The 17,842-nt window shown below is 38.8% G+C and overlaps 2 protein-coding genes across 2 annotated transcripts; one reads left to right on the top strand and one right to left on the bottom strand.

Moving 5' to 3' along the window:
• Positions 1-1,684: 1,684 nt before the first annotated feature.
• Positions 1,685-4,807, bottom strand: fitm2 (fat storage inducing transmembrane protein 2). Its single transcript, XM_083895405.1, has 2 exons — positions 4,626-4,807; positions 1,685-2,507 (listed from the first exon to the last, which is right to left on the bottom strand). Exons 1-2 carry the CDS (start codon positions 4,796-4,798, stop codon positions 1,910-1,912), a joined length of 771 nt encoding a protein of 256 aa, XP_083751531.1. The 5' UTR covers positions 4,799-4,807; the 3' UTR covers positions 1,685-1,909.
• Positions 4,808-8,698: 3,891 nt separating this feature from the next.
• r3hdml (R3H domain containing-like) lies at positions 8,699-16,098 on the top strand (the record flags this gene model as incomplete). Its single annotated transcript, XM_083895515.1, has 7 exons — positions 8,699-8,759; positions 12,993-13,315; positions 13,814-13,932; positions 14,094-14,196; positions 15,184-15,299; positions 15,730-15,858; positions 16,092-16,098. The coding sequence occupies 7 exons, from the start codon at positions 8,699-8,701 to the stop codon at positions 16,096-16,098; spliced, it is 858 nt and encodes a 285-aa protein (XP_083751641.1).
• Between the last annotated feature and the right edge of the window lie 1,744 nt (positions 16,099-17,842).

Raw genomic sequence — 17,842 nt, forward strand, 5'->3', positions numbered from 1 at the left:
AAAGACGAGCGGCCCTTTATTTACAGCAACAGCCTTGCTGTTGTAAATCGGATTTTTGTTTGCGAGAGCTCCTCGAGAAGCAAGAGTTCAGTGTATCCAGTTTCATGTACGATATGAAAATAAAGCAGAGCAGCCATATACTCTGCGGCGGATTATGAGCCTGGGCACAGACTGGAAAATATAGGGATGAATAACATAGTAGCAAAGATATTGGGATAGTAGAGAAGACGCTTGGGCCTAAGGGCACCCTGAGCCTTTAGGCTCCTGGACCTGGTAGTCGTTCATCCTCTTATATACTGTAGGTCAAACTGTCCTGAATCCAACCTCTCTGCCTTGAAATACACTAAGGGTGTACAGGAAAGAAACCAATGGGGGTCCATCGTCTTCACACTGTTGTTGTATGTAAATGGCACAAGAGAGAAGATAAATATATAACACATTGTTGGGAGTTTTTCTAAATTTTCAAATAAACCAGAAAACACTTTGGGTGTGAAGTACAGCTTTCAAATGTGATTTAATCAAATATCTGTTTTCATTTATGTTGACTATCTGACACTAAAACATTGACTGTTAAGTATCAAACAGCAGAAAACACCACAGAGCATCTTAACATTGTGAAAGTTTGGTACATTTGGATTATTGCAAGCACACTCCATTGCTCCCTCTGACTGACATCATGCTCCATGATGGATTGAATATGCACCTCTTAGATCACACAAACACACACACACACACACACGCACACAGAGTTCAAGTCGAGAATCCTAGTTGTGAATTGTGGCCACTATACTTCACTATAGTATTTTTTTATTTGTTATTTTTTATATATTTCCATATATATGCATTTATTTATGGTGCTTTTTACGATGTTTGTTCATACGCCTTAATTTATTCAGTTGCCATCAATGACAAATAAATGAAAAATGGAATATGCAGATTCTGAGTTCTATTTTACCATTTAACCATCATCATCACAAGAAAATGATTTGCTTTCAGAATTTTATAATATTCCTATAAATACTGATATAATTTATTTGCATACGTTTACAATCATCAACATGAGACAACATTACTTTATGAGATGTCAACAAATAAAAAACAAAACGCCAACAAATGTTTGTTTAGGTTACTGCCTGTTATTCTAAAACTGACATGTACTTTCAAGTGTAGTTTTTGGCAATAATTACTCGTATTTTAGCTTTTTTGTCAGATGATGCTGATCAGATTGCAAAGGAGCAAAAGATCCTTTATCAGATTTCAGAAAACAGTGTAGGACTATGGCACTGAGGAGTTAGATTGTCTTAGGTTCCCTCAAACTCATTTGTTAATGGAATTAATCATAGGTTGTTGTTCACAAGGAAAATATTATGACAAAAAACGTTTTTTTTAAAGGAAAAAAGTGAAAAATTCTCATCTTCCAGCTCAGGCCAAATCATTAATCCTGTAAAACCAGCAGGGCTTCCCTACAACATAAACATTGGTCAGCAAAAATACACATTCAGTGCTATACCTTTGGATCTGTAAACATTCTCTACTGTTCCCACCAACATTATGTTAAAACTGTGAATATTTATCCATGAGAAAACCAACATAAGGCAACAAAGTGGCAGACTAACAATAGCCAAGTGTGTGAGCCACAGATGCTGAAGGTGAGACACTGAAGCTGGACAAAACAAGAGCGCCTTTCTTTTATCTCAGATTACCATGAGTCATTTTAGGAACAGCAGCTGCCAAACACCATGGAGGAAGTGCAAGTCAGTCAGTCCTGTATAAAATGACCTTTCTGCAAAGAGGGAATAACTTAAAACAGTGCGAGCAGCTTGCACCTGGAGCGAGATAACATCAACTGTAGTGTGTAGAATGGCTGCAATGTTAGAAACAATGTCATACAGGAAAGTATGACGGGAGCTTAGAAATCTTTCTCTTGTTTTGGGTCACACTGAGTTGGGAGTTTTGGCGAGTAAGGTTTGCGATACCAAACTCCATATGTGAGATACCATGGCAACAGGCCGCATATGGTCCCCAGCCACTTTTGAGTCTGATCATGGAAGTAGACGGAGGTACAGGTAAACATCCACAACCATATGATAATGATGAGATTCAAGGCCACGTACAGCAGGTTCAGAAGCATTCTGTGCAGTGCCGACATGTTGGCTTTCATCATGGACGCCATAGGAGCTATTTCCTCCATGATGAAAAGAGCAGAATAGGACAGGATGAAAGAGTGTCCCGAGATGTCATAGCCGTCCCAGTTGAAGCCGGCGTGCCTGCAGGTGGATTTGGATGTAAAGTCCTTCACATCCAAGGTGCCAGTTTCATAACAGAGCCCAGTGATGTCCTCAATGTAGAAGAACGCCTCCGTGCACCCGTACCAGATGACCGTCGCCACCACCAGGGAGAGCAGCCGCTGGCCCAGGAAGGACACGCTCCGGTTTAAGTAGTAGGAGAATAGGAGGAAGAGTGTCAGCAGCACCAGCGTCCACCCCCACGACACTTTGACAAAATACCTGCAAGAAGAGCACAATATTCACTCAATCTGTACTCATTTATTATTCTTTTTTTTTTAAATTAAATAAGGTAGCAAACAATCCACTATTCAAATAGACATTTTTCTGCTAAAATCTAATTGTCTTATTCCACCTATAGTCAAATTGTTGATTTGGATTTTGTCCTCTACATTGCTGACGCCCTGCCAGCAGAGGACAGCACAGAAAAGGACACAGTGGTAGAGATTCAAAGGCATGGAGGAGAATTGTGATGAGATTTAAGGGAAAATTGGAGTCTAGACTGAACATTTTGAACAAGATTCCAATGTGCTGCACCGTATTACTTACGTATTAATTACTAGGGAGTATGGCTGACACATTCCTTCCAAAATTCATGTTCAAATGAATATTATGACTTTTTTTTTTACCCAAATGAGTTTAGCCCTCTGCTGGACCACATGGTAATTACTTCTGATGGTCTGGTGCAATTTCTAGGCTGAGTATATTGAGCTCAAAGGTTTCATTAAGGTTCTAGTTCAAACCTGAAACCTGGAGTGAATGGAAAGATGCTGGTCACTAAGTCACTAAGACTGTATAATGACAAGTTAGACAGCAATTTAAAGTTACTCTTATGAATTATTAACAATTCATCCAGTCATGGTTATCCTGAAATTAATCAAAACTAACTCATCATACTTTTTTAAAATCACAATTCATAGTAATGTGACAGAGTTACATCCCTATGACACTTGGTAACATGTATGCCAAAAAGATAATAGCCTTATGTTGGAAACCTCCACATTTAATCACTAAAAGTCAATGGAGAAACACATTTGTTGATATCATCAATATGGGAGTGTCAGGGGTGAGAGTACATGGTGTGAGAGCTGAAACTATTTCAACCTGACACGTTTGATTGCAGATAAGATCAAATAATTCTAGAGTTAAAAAAATTATTCCGATTTTTTTGTTATTTTGGATATTTTGTGAGGGATCGCCACAGCTGGGTCTTGTTTTCGTTTTGTTTACCGGTCCTTTTCTGTAATGTTGGGAGGTCAGGAAAGTGTTTTTTCCTGTGCGTCATTTGTGTGAGACTCTCATGATGTGCAAGAAAGCAAAATACATTGTACATGTTCTTACTGATGATCAAATCATCAGTGCTGTAAACAATATTCTAAGGCTAGTTTAGTTTAGTAAGTGTTCTCTTATTGTGAAATGCTCATTGCTGTAAATCTTTATGCACACCCTGTTTTCAGCTCATCTTTGGTGCATTTTTGATGCAATGAGGTTCCCATGGCATAGCGCCAGTCAACGGTTTGTGTCCTTGGGTGTTCCTACATGTGAAGCACTCCAAAGACAGCAGAACAACTTTTTGTGTCACTTGGATGAATCAGAAAATAGAATCATAAACGCTTTATTCAGTCCTGCATTCAGTACTCGTCGAGGCTCAGAAAGCATTGGCACAATAGCCTCTGTATGAATTTTGTTATTTTTTATTCATTTATTTGATTCTATGGACCTCTTGAGAGTCTGCAATAAAGATTGAAATGATTTGAATATAGTAAGTATTTTTAACTGCAACTAAATGACAATAAAAAGGTAGATCACAAAATACTTTTTCTTTTTTAAACACAAAACCACATACATTATATTTCAACTCTAGTGTAATACGTTATCTTTTTCGATGTCTTTGTTTGCTGTTGCTTTAAAGAGCAGCAGCATAACAAACAACTACACAAAGCCATTGTTTACCTTTGACCTACATCACGACACGGTGAATAACATGGGCCTTTTTCACAGCAGCTGATTTGATTAGCAAAGGTGCGGATGATTACATTAATGGTGGCTGAGTTCCATTTAGCTTCCTCGGCGTCAGGGACCATGTTGTTTCACTGTCACGCAGACCGGACTTTCGTGTTCTTAACAGAGCCTTCCTTCGTTAATGTGATCAGTAACACCTGTGCTTTCCCCACTAAAACATATTAAAGTGGCTGCTGTGGAACGTAACCATTTGACTCTATCCTGACGGAGTGCTCATCTGTCCGTGTTCAGGATCTCAGATCTCGCTGAGCCACAGGTGTCTCGTCACCAACACCCAGTAGCAGTGAAGCTAACAACAAAGCTAACGCTACTACTCACACATTCAGGGCGTTTTTGCTGCTGCTGAAATACGTCTGCGGAACCAGCTCCAGACTCTTCAGAGCGGAACCCACCACCGAGATGAGCAAGAAGACCCACGGGAAGTATCGTCGGACGGTCGGTTTACTCCACAGTGACACCAAGTTATTCACAATGACATCCACCGCCGCCATGTTGACTCCACTGACACAGGGTTGCCAGGTTGTGTGACAAAACCATGAAACTCCGCTGCCGCACTACTTTTACCGAAGAAAAACAAAACAACACATACTGCCATAGGCAAATGTGCTGTAACCTCAACAGAGACACATGTGAGTATTAAAAGAAGTTTACCCTAAATCGCAATTCAACCAAGGTCCTATAATTACTTTGTATAAATAGACTATGCTACACAGGTGTATACATTTTCTGTACACCCTCAAAATTCAATAAATTAACACAAGGTTTATCATATATAATATATACCTTATATCTTATATATTATATAAGATATAAGGTATTGCATAAATGGAATTAAATGCACATGACAAACAAATGAGTCATGTTGAATTCAAAGTCGGCTACCTTTTAAACTGGAAACTACAGAGCCCCGGACATGATATGGTCAAAAAAAAATTCTGGCCACGAAATAGTATTTCGCCACAATTTACTATTTTGTGGCCACAATATTTTGGCCATGTCATGTCCGGGGCTCCGTAGGAAACATTGAACAATTGTTTACATAAGTTGGGATCACTTGCTGTCTGTCAGATCTGCTGTAGCTGCCTCTAAAAACGGAGAAGCCAAAAGAATAAGAAGGAGGATCCTTTGATGTCTCAACGTAGGACATGTATGCAAAACAGGATCGAAGATTAAACCACTTCAGAAGTAGCCCAATTCCGGGAGAAGAACCTGGCAACCCATTTCATTTTTTCCCCCCTTCATAACTTTATTTACACAATGGAACACTATTCAGACAACAACGCTTAAAAACAATGAATATAAAGAAAGAAATGAAATAAAATGCAAATAAAAATTAAACAAGTTAAAATTCAACGTTTAAAAAAAAAAAAAAAAAAAAAAAAAAAAAAAGCAGCTGTCCTGTTTGTTAGTGATAACCAGTTGTACCTGTGACAATAATTATTTTGTACTTAATCACTCTTGATACATAGCCACTTTGTGGAAAAATGTGGTTCAATATTTTGCATCACTTCTTTGTACCTAAAAGGCTTTTGATTGATGTGTCTCATTCATAAATTCATGTCAGCTGAAAAAGAAAACCATTATTTTTGTTGTTCTGCAGAGCCTGCGACAACGTAAATTCAGAGAGGGACAATAAAGCAGGCCATGAGAATGTGCAGAGCAAGAGGAGCAGGACGACGGTCAAAGATACAGCGGTGAGTCCTCGCGTCTGCGCTCTCACAAGAAGCTCAGTGACTTCAGTTGGACCTTTTGTGTGATCTTTCTCACAGACACACTGATGAACACCCACTACCTCACCCAGCCACTCATTCAAATATGATCTCACTTACTCACTCACTGGTTGTGGTAATAGCTGTAACGGGAACATTATTTATATTATGGGATACCTATTGAAGAAAGAAAGTTTTACTTTGAAATGACTAGTGTTTCTTTCTTCACCTGCTTACCACCTGCTTGTCCTGATTCTGTGTCTGCTTTAGTGATTGTCTTGTCTTTTTCATTTGTGTAATCCTGCTTGCTGACATTTTTACTTTCCATTTTTATTTAACTCTTATAACATACAGTCAGTTGAGCTTCACAGCCCAAGTGCCAACTCAATATTGAATACTAAAGAGAAAAAAACATTTTATTTATGAGCTAATCCTATGCTGTCCCTTAGAATCTTTATTGACTTTTTCCACACTGGATGATTATGCACCACTGCATCAAGGTTTCAGAGTACTACAACTCATGTGGAAAAGCTGTATAAAGACTGTTTATATGTAATAATCAGGGCCGGCCCAAGCCTTTATCGGGCCTTAAGCAGAATTTGATTGTGGGCCCCTCTCCCACCAGTAAACTGTAGCCAATGCTTGACTATTATTGATTATTTATAGTTGTGTAATTTACACCAAACCAGTGTCACTTTAGCTTTTTTATCTTAGAAAAATGGCCTAGTAATGAATTAATTTGCACTTTTTTTATTCAAAGTGAAGCACCATGTGTGATGATACTGATACTTAGGGCAAATGTGCACACATTTTCAACTCCAAAATAAAACCAAAGAACTTAAGCGCAACACTATTTAGATATCTAGATATATTTTAATCTAGTAATCACATGTTTTTTTCTTCTCCATACATTATTGCGGCCCCCCGGTGCCCTCACTCTATGGTATTATACACTCTCATATGTTTTATAATTGTAAAACTCCCCGGTGACCACAACATACAGCCATTGTTTAACCACGTCTATGACACATGTTAAAGACTATAACAAAGAATATGTTCTTCACATATGGAATCAAGCTGTTCATCATCTCTTGTGATTGTTTTCTAGTGAAACTAATGACTCTTTAGTACATAAATAATGATGTTTATGACCGGTCTTGCTGAGTCATTATTGTACTAGAGGATTATAAATCTGCCTCTGAATGCAGGACAAAGTTTGTCCTTGATGCACTCTGACTTGGCACACGAGCAAGCCTCTTAAAAAATACAATTTTCCAGGCATGCCATGGTGTTTGGCTTATTCTTCTTCATGCACTGATGCCAGACAACAAACTCTGACAGCAGGCAAACGCGTCTAAATTAAATGGTAACATATTCAGACATGTCAACAAAAGAGTTGATTTAAAGCAACTTCAGATTTCTGAGGTTGGAATGAAAAAAAAAAAAAAGTATAAAATGGTGGAAATGGTTAAGCATTTGCTGCTTGACTCTTGATATTCTTATGAAAATGTGCTACATGTAAACAATGTTGGAACCTTATGTCAGTTTGAAAGAGGAGAGGGATGAAACAAAAAAAACCCTCTCCTGCAGACATTAACGTTATCTTGCACAGGGTAGAGAATATCATCTTGAATTATTAAAACAAACTCTTCTTCTCGACTCTGGATTTACAGCAACGCTCAGGAGGAGAAGCTGCTCATTGACTGCTGTTTTACTGTCTGCCTTCGTGCTGACGCTGCAGAGAAATAAGTCTGATAGTTTCGATTATCTTTCAAAGATTGACGGATCGCTGCGTTGGATTTACTTTTTTTTCCCCTCACAATTAAATCGCTTAATTTGCGAGATTTTCTTCATATCCCCACCATCCATAATATACATTTGCTTACTTAATCAAAAACAGTACTGACACATTTTAATCCTGTCCTGAGAACAATCGCTGTGCAAATATGAGTGTTTTTGTTTGGCTCCTCCAGGGTTTCAGAGTGGAGGGTGTCTCTGAATTTTACAGGATTTGAAACCAAAGAGTTCAGACATATTTTTTTTGTATCACTTTACACGCACTTTAATAAGTTCATGCTGAGATATTATGATAAAAATCTTGTATAAATGACTGCTCGCTACTAATCAAGTACCACTTATTATTAGACAAAATTTAAAAGCCGTCAAAACTTAATCTGTAAATGTACCCAAAAACCAAAACACTGATGCTAAACCAAAACAAACTTCTTATATTTCGTCAATGACCTGCGATATGTGTTTAAAATAATTCATATTTGCTTGCGGTCTTTGTCAGGAATCAATGTTTTTGAGAATACAGCTTTGTTTATCCTTTTTAGAGCTCATTCTTCATTATTAGCTCTCACTCCAGGGTTTGTATTTCAAGTTTAGATGTTGCTGTAAAAAGTACTGAAGCCTTAGATCTTGTTTAAGACTATTCCCTCATGAGAGGCACCAGCTGCTGTGCTGTTACTCAGTCACGGCTGAAAGACTCAGTTGACACCTGAAAAGCTTTGGCTCTGGAATTTCAAATCCACTCGGCACACTAGGTTTGTTTTATGCTCCTTCTTGGGCAAACACGGGGGTCAGTGAGTTCTGCTGCTACAAGGCCACATTGAGCTTTTGTGTGTGCATGCACCCTGCAGCGCCTTGGACCAGACAGATGATGTCATACTGCAGTTGGTGATGGTCTCTGGGATCACCGTCTGGTCTGGTCTGGTCTGGCCAGAGGATCAACCTGTTCCAGGTCTGACCCAGACATGTCCTGAAGAACATTTCTGTGCTGCAGAAATATTCACTGTACCACCTGGAAACTGCCTCGTACGGAACAACAACAGAAAGTAACATAAATGATAGAAATTGAATGTGCATGTTTAAGAAAAATAAGAACCCCCAAACTACAAATTATAAGCTCAGTGTTACACGACACAATCTTACAAAAATTATGTCTCTTACCCAGAACTAAACCAAATGTTCCAACCACACAGACTCGCTCAGAGTTTATGGTGGACTGAAATCTTTTGTCTTTTTAAACTTACTGAAGTATGCGAGTAAAAAAACCCTGAAAGCAACAGTTACATCTCTGCCTCTCTCTTATACTGACTGAACTGATGACTGAATACATTTACTCTCACTGCACTGCTTGACCTTTAGTTGCTCTTCAGATGTTTACATTATTCAGCAGAAATTCTCCACAATGTTTAATCCCTGCAAAAAAAAGAAAAGAAGAACGATGCGACAGGACTCGACGGTCAGCCCTGCACACCGCCACACGTTTTGACAGATCTGATTTATTTCGCCGTATCACATTTCTCTCCTCCTCCGTGTGAATTGATAGAAACTATGTGACAGAAGTGACACACATGTGGGCATTGCTAAATTTAAACACACGCCGCAAGTAACAAGGTGCTTTCGGCACAGTAAGAAATGCACATACTCCTCGTCCTGTCAGAGCGGCAGTGTTACGGTCGCTCGGTGGTTCTCAAAGTGAGGTCCAGGGACCCCTGAGGGTCCATGCCTCATCGCTGGAATTATAAAGTTGTGCCTGAGAGAGGTCAAATTTAGACTTTCATGTGGTTGGGCCCCCGCCTTTCGCCCCATGTCAGCTGGGATTGGCACCAGCGACCACCACAACCCTCATTTGGAGGATAAAGTGGATGAATGAATGAATGACACAAAGGAGATGAAGACTAGATAAAGTGGCTGTGTGTACGGAGGGTGTGGTGGTGGTGATCAGCAACAAACATGGGGTTAATTTTCAGATAAAGTCTGTCGATCGGAGGATTCTTGCTCTGCATTTCGCTTGGTTTTGAAAATAGCTGAGGCTGCAGTTAACTTGGACATGACACCTAGTGCCCAGCACTATAAGAGTGCTTTGGCTCTCTTGGAGTAAAGTTTTGCAGTGGCCGATTGAGCTACACCAGAGGGATTTGAGAGTAAATAACACAAATAGAGCATTACTGGCAGTAAGGATATGCTTGAACAGTGTAGAAATGAGTTTAAGAACCTGAAACATGATTTTAATGGAGAACCATACATTAAACTGCACCGAGTAAAAATGATGTAGAGACAGTGAGGTGGTCCTTCAGCAGGTGAACGGGAAAAACAAACCGTTCCATCTGAAACATGCAACACTGCACTGAACCTCGAGTGTTGTTGACTTTCCCCGACGCCAAAGGCCCCAGCAGCCTCTTTGATGGACGCTTCTGTGCATTTTACGCACAAAGTTGCAAAGTCTGACAGCGCTCTGCTGAGCCTGTGTGGAAGTATATGCTGCGGGCCTTTGAAGGGCTGACTTCAGAAAGACTTACCCGACTAACATGGCACATGAATACTGTCCATTCTGGCTGATTCTGCCCTTCTTCCCACGTGGGGGAAGAGCAGTATTTAATGTTTTTGTCTTGATATTTTAATTTGAATCACTTATAAAGTTGTGTGTGTATATGCATGTGTTTTATAGCCTCAAATGTCTGTATATTTACAGATTATTGACGTATTATTACTGTAGTCGTATAACAGACCTCTCTCATATCGGACGTTACTCTTGTCACTTTGTGAGCAGGTTCACATTGTTTGGCATTTTAATCTTAGCATTCATTCGAATCTGATTATTTACTCCTGCAGACATTCTCATTTCTGATTAACTTATTCTTCTTTTTTTCCTTTTTTGAACAACGTGTTTATTGAGTTTTCCATTTTTCCAAAAACTAACGAGCAAAAAAACAAAACAAAAACCCAGACATAATAATAGAAATGAAATAGAACATGTAAACCTATATATATACACATACATATAAATATATACTGTATGTACATGTATACAAACACAAAGAAAATAAGCATTGTCAATACCATCACTCATTATTATCAATGATATAAGCTATAAGCAATATCTATAAACACATAACCAGTATCCCCTAACCAACTAGTTACTATAAGGTATAGAAACTATACAGATAAATTTACATACACCCACACAGACTACTACACAGAGTAATGATAATTATATCTACCAAAATTAAATAAATAGAATTAAAGAAAAGAAAAAGGGGAACATTCTGTTTTGAATTAAAATAAAAGTGGTCCGTATATTACAATTACAATTTCCTATTCCTAATCCTCGCTGAAGCTTTGTGGTTTGTTCTGGCTAAGTAACTAAGTCAGAGGGCGAACAAAGTGAATTTTAGTTTTACATGTCCCATCCTTCCATAGTACTATAAATGATTTCATTTAAATGTAAGGATCAGAATTTGATGAAACTCTTTTAGGTTATTATGAGCTCAACAAACATGGACCAGGCTTCTCAGTGTGATTTGCCAAATTTAAAGAGTTGGTTTCATTCTGTGCACACAGGGCTCTTCTTCACTGTCCATGACACTGCTGATGTTTTGAGAGGGCAGGCTTCGTCTGTAACAACCGATGATTTATGGACAGTGGCGTGAATAAATGATTGCCGTGGCTTTTCAGAAACTGACAATCGTGTTGTGGAATTTCACAATGGCATCACATTTCAGTCGACGTATCCTGGCGCTTTGATTTAATGTCCCAGTTGTTCCTCCTTTTTTTTTTTTTTTTTAAATGTGTGTTTTCAGTGATGTCTGTGGCCCCAGGAGCTGCAGGGCCAGGTGGTGCAGTGTATCTTGATCTTGGCAGTTCCCCTCAGTCTCTTCTATGAGTTTGGGGGCCCATTATGAAACCAACAACAGCTGGAGATGACTCTGCTGACTCTGCAGCCACATTTTCTTCACTTCATCACTCAGTCTTTCCCTAAGGCCTGCTTATTTAAACATTTCATTGTGTTTTATTGAAACAACTCAGGGGGATCTTAGGGGAGCCAAAATATGTGCTCTATTATTACTGTAGCCGACTCTTGTAAGGCAGCTCCACAACTTCAAATGTTAGATTGTCTTGTTTGACTGGATTGTATTTAAAACAAAGGATTTGAGCAAAATATGTGTTATCCCCACTTGGCATTCATAACCAATATACAGTACAAAATGTTACTTTTATCTTGGTAAATACTGATGATGCATGGCATGCTGTTTGAAGTAGATAGTAGAAATTAAAACCAAAATGATGCCAGAACTGCATGCAGAAGTATATTGGAAATGTTACACATCTAATGGAATAACGTTATATTTATATAACTGTTTTGTTTCTTTATTTAAAATACATATAAAAATGCCTCATACAAATGAGTTATTTGCCCCTCCACCTCCTCAGTTTGTGAGAGTGAAACTTCACTTGTGATACAACCGTAACTGGATACTGGTGTTAAGACAGATAATATAATCCCTTTTAATCTCCTATAATGTTGCAGATAAATAAACCCTTATGAAGTGAATATACGCACGTCATTGTTATATCCAAACATTTTCAGATGTTTTTAACTAAGGCAACATTGATTCCCATCATAAAACAAATAAAAGACTATGTTAAATAATCGTTTTTTTTATGATTGTCTGAGTCTGTTTTGAAAAGGCAATTTCCTGTGTATTTAATTTTCACTGCAGTGGAGAGAGAGAGAGAGAGAAAGAAAGAGACGGACTGTAAGTTTAGGAAAGAAGAGGAAAGCGTGTACAGGCGGGTCTTGTACGTCAGAACAGTTTCTTGGCCCAGTTAAAACTCCCTGCCACACACGTCACACCAGCTTGTGTTTGCAAAGGCTCACACTGAGGTGTCGGCCTCGTCTGCCTCCCTACTTCTCATCTGATCCGCTGATGAAGGTATGACACTCTCTTTTTCTTCTGTGTATCAAACGATCACGTCAAAGGCTGCTAAAACATATTCTTAATGAGTTAACCGCATATGTTGCCAATTCTTTGGATTGACAATTAAGTCAGAGAAGTGAAGTAATATCATGATATTTGGTCAAACTAATAATAACCCAAGTACATTCTTGTTTAATGGATTCAATGAAGTATACTTTTTTTTTTTTCTCCATGTTTACAGTGATTTAAAAGCACATAATCCTCCTCAGACTTCAGCTGCTGCCTCCCTCTCCTCCACAGAGCTCGGATGGATGCGGCCATTTGTGTTCAGCTTTTGTTGGCTGCCACCCTGTGGATGATGCCCCACATGGGAGCTGTTGCTGCTGCTGCTGCTGCTGCTGCTGTGCTGTCAGACTCCACAGAGCTTCTCAACGTGACCAGAGCTGGAAGTGAGATGCACTCTGACTTTGGCAGTGGGTCTCGCAGCAGGCGCAAGCGAGCCATTTCATCCAGGGAGATAAACGCCCTGCTGGATTATCACAACCGAGTCCGCTCTCAAGTCTTCCCCCCTGCGGCTAATATGGAGCACATGGTGAGTGAGCTGTTAGCGAAAAGGGACACAAAGAATGAATGGTTTTTGCTTTATTATCTGAAATAATAAGTATTGTTATTAGAAAATGGGTTTGTTCCAATGTCCTGTTTTAGAAGTCTGCTCCATAAATGTTCTCATGTCTGTTTGGAGTTGTTGTACCCTACAATTCAGTGTTTATAATACAGCCCTATAACTGTTTGGGTATCAAAGACAAAGCATATCACTTTTATCTAAATGGCTCATTAACAAACAACAGAAGTTAATATGAGACATTAGAGATTGAAGAGAAAATATTAAAAACAGTCATTGAATTACAAACTTCTGTAGAAACGATCGACACCATATCTGTTCTTATTGTGCGGAACCTTTAAAGACAACAGAACGCTTTTCTTTGCTGTGTTAATCTTAGGAAAAGATCTGAATCCTTTTTGTTAAATAAAATGAACATCTCTCTCTCTCTCTCTCTCTCTCTGGTGCTTCTCCTCCTCATCTCCACAGCTCTGGGACGAGGGATTGGCTAAATCAGCCGACTCGTGGGCTTCGATGTGCATTTGGGATCACGGTCCAACACAGGCCATGAAATACATGGGTCAGAACCTCTCCATCACCTCAGGAAGGTAGCGCAACAGATCAGTTCAGAAAGAAGTCTCTCTCTGTGTTTGTATTTCATCAAATGACTATTCTGTCGAGGACTAGGTTTTTACAAGTACCATTTAAAAATGAATGAAATAATTCTGAATTGTGAGACATCATTTATTATGTGTGCTGCATGTGACAGGTACCAGTCTATCACTGACCTGCTCAGGTCCTGGTATGATGAGAGGCACCAGTTCTCTTACCCCAACAGATGCACTGGATCGATTTGCTCTCACTACACTCAGGTACAAGTACGTCCATCGAGTCAGGATGTATTTTATTTTTCATTCGCACATTCAGAAAATTGCTATGTTTTAACTACAGTGTGATATTATCCCAAGCTATTGTCCATAATTTGTCCGTAAAACACTTTTTTTTTTTAAATGTCCCAGTAGCTGTTTCTAAAGTCTGAAAAAGAAATCTGGCAAGACTGAAATTAACACAGTTTATTTATTTACTAATATGCCAACCTATAAGAGTCATTATGATTATAATTAATGTTTTCTACAGATGATTCAGACATGAAGCAGTGAATATCAATGAACCTGCTCAAAAAATTTGGACTAAAGTTTACAAAAAGTAGTTTTATCACCGAATTTACTTAAAGGTACATTATGTAATAAATCTAAATCAACTGGCCATAAAATCCTCTTAATATGTCACAGAGACTCAGTAATAATGTTCATATAACAAACTGAACTCACCAACAACAACAGTACAGACAAAATATTTGCATTAAAAAAAATATTTTGCAGAGTGCAAATCATGTTTATGTTTTGAAATCATGTTTTGGCATGTGGCGCCACCTACCACCGTCTACCAATCATTGCAGTCAGTAGAGTCTCAGCTGCCGAGCAACCACGGGTAACCAGTTACGTCTGAAAATGAAACCTAAGACCTTTGTATTTTGAATTTGAATGTAGTAACCGTTTTTGGTCAGATTCTTGCATAAGTCACCTTTAATATGAGGGTGATAAAAAGGATACATGCTGTATTTGTATTTATTATAAACTTTTACACAACGAGAATGCCTTTGGTTTTTGTGTCGAGGATACAGAATCACAATCTCTGTATCGGGGCTAGTTTAGGTTTTGAGTAGATTGTTCTAACGGGGGGTGAACATGTCATGCTGTTGATCATCAGATTGAATTATTCAGATTATTTGGATGTGGCTGTGATGCATCACTTTGTGGATGAAAACATCAACATGTGTCTTGTGGCACCTGTCACAGATGGTGTGGGCGAGCACCAGCAGAGTGGGATGTGCTGTCAGGAAGTGTTCCAGAGTGCACGTGTTTGGCAGCAGCTGGAGAGAGGCCACGCTGCTGGTTTGCAACTACTCTATAAAGTAAGAGGACTTTCAACACCTTATACGTGGTATCCAGTCTCACCATGTACACGTAAAACTGTATTGTGCAGTAGTCTATCTGTCTTCTTCTTTCTTTCAGCTAAAATGATCAATATGTTTGTACTTGCACATGGGAAGGAATAAGGAATACATTGATTTACTTGTCACTGAGTTTTTAGACTGAAGTTTTGTGACTTGTTGCCACTTCTACCATCATGGTACACAGTATAATAGTGTCAGACCTGGTATGTGTTACCAACACAAAATAAGACAAAACGCATGCTGTTTTCCCTTCCTTTTTTCTTTTTATTCATCCATTTATTTACTTTTTACATACTCAAAAAGATAAAAAAAAAAAAAATGCAATAACTGAACATAACCTGTATTATTGGGGGCCCTGCAGCTTACATTGAACTTATATTCGTTTCAGGGGAAACTGGGTAGGTGAAGCTCCGTATAAGCCTGGGAGGCCTTGTTCCGTCTGTCCCTCCAGCTATGGCGGCTCCTGCTGGAGGAATCAGTGCTCAACAAACACAAAAGCCAGAAGAAAAATTCCAAGGTATTAATAACACAAAACTGTGTTTTGAAATGTGTTTTAATGGGTTAGATACACACAGCTTTAACAAACTAACACGACGACATTGACGTCTTGACGCCACAAAGTAAATCTTTATTAAAAATTAGTCGTACACGGCTGAGTTGATGCAGTGGAACAATATAAATGACTGTTAACATTTGCCTTGCTATTGTTTGGTGTGTCTCAAACAAATCCTTTTTTTTTTTTTTACCTAGTTCTTGAAGAGATGACGTATTTGCACTGTTTTTACGAGTTCTGAGAGGCATTGATAAAACAAACAAAAAAATGAAGCACTTTTGTTGTACAGATTGTTAATACTGTAAACATAGAAGTTATAGATTCTGTTTCTAGTCTCAGTAATAAAATATTGTTTACCACAGTGAACCAGAATGTGTGGAATTCATGGATGTCTTTTTTTAATTTATTTTTTTGACCATGAATGAAGTTATTAGCAGCCTGATGATGATATTTATCCTTAAGCATAATCTGCAGTTCATTCACTGCTGCAGCAGGAAGTTTTCTGTCCTACATTGCAGCTCATTACATCTCCCCATTTACCGCTAAGAGACTTTCACTGCCATAAAACTGCAGACTAATGCAGATTTTATGGTCTGAAATATGGGAGTAGAATCACATTGGTCTGTTCCTGGACACACACACACTCACACGATGACCACTAACGCCAAACATGTACACAAATGCTGTTTTGGTGAAAACATTTGACACCTGCACATCTGCAGCTCAATGGATAAGAAGCCATTCCTCGTCTGTTTGGTCAGATCCTACAGAGATTTCATGAAACGACTTGTGCCTTTATCCTGACATGACAGTGGGGATTACACCAGCTCATAAATATATACCACAAAATCAACAAACATCTGTTTCAAAAAAAGGAAGAAATCTGTTTAATTTTTTTGACAAAGAAAGTCTCTAATGCTATTGACTGAGTATTTACCCCAACTTTGCAACTAGTCTCATTATGTTGGATGAAACGAGTGTGTAGGTAATATGCCTGTGGGAGTTAAAGTTAAAGCTTTACTGCACTTCTAATCCGACTCAGACAGAAATCCTGGATCAGAGCCACTCCCTATGCCTTTTAAACAAGTTACATTTATGTAGTTTTTGTGTCTGTGATAATAAGCAAAACATGTTTCTCACATAGTTGTGTCTTGGTTAGCATTGTGACCTCAAAGCAAAAGGGTGGCCAGTTTCCCAGTCTCTCTCTCTGTAGTCCACAAACATACAGGTTGGAGGCTCTAAATTGACTGTGAATCTGTAAATGAGTGTGATTGATTGCTTGATTGAGTGCTGTCCATGATTTACACTGACATATTGTCCAGTATTGGATGGAAGTGGATCCAGCTCCCACTGCAAACCCTCAAAGAATAAGCTGTAGAAAGTGTCTTAATTATTGACTGTCTGTCTGTCTGTTAGTGACCAACATAACTCAAAAAGTCACAGACGGATTTGGGCGAAATTTTCAGGAAATGTCCGCAATGGGACCAGGAACAAGTGATCCAATTTTGGCGTCATCCGTAGACGCTAGCACTATTTTTATCGCTATTTTATAGGCACTGAGCTGCCTTGGCGGAGGTCTAGTTTCTTTATGTGATGGTAGATATCGTGTAAACACTGGTGAGGTTATACAATGTGACAAAGTTATACATCCTGACTGTGAACATCTAAATAAATGTATATAACATGAGGAGTTTTAAAAATCCTGTTTGCCTGCTGCTGGCATTGTTTTGCCTGGTGCACATGGTACACAATGGTCTTCCTGAATTAAATCAGCTATGAGAGACTGTAAACATAACATTTGTCTTCACTTGTTCTGCACAGTTACAGGTCAACTGTACCTGGCTCCACTCTATGTCCACTCTATGTCGGACAGGTTAAGGTGAGAGTCAAAACAAAAGTGGTGACGTCAGTCATCCATCATACACAGTTTGTTAGCTGCCACCCTGGG

The sequence above is a fragment of the Microchirus variegatus genome, assembly GCF_963457635.1.
Source record: "Microchirus variegatus genome assembly, chromosome: 9".
Lineage (NCBI taxonomy): Eukaryota > Metazoa > Chordata > Actinopteri > Pleuronectiformes > Soleidae > Microchirus > Microchirus variegatus.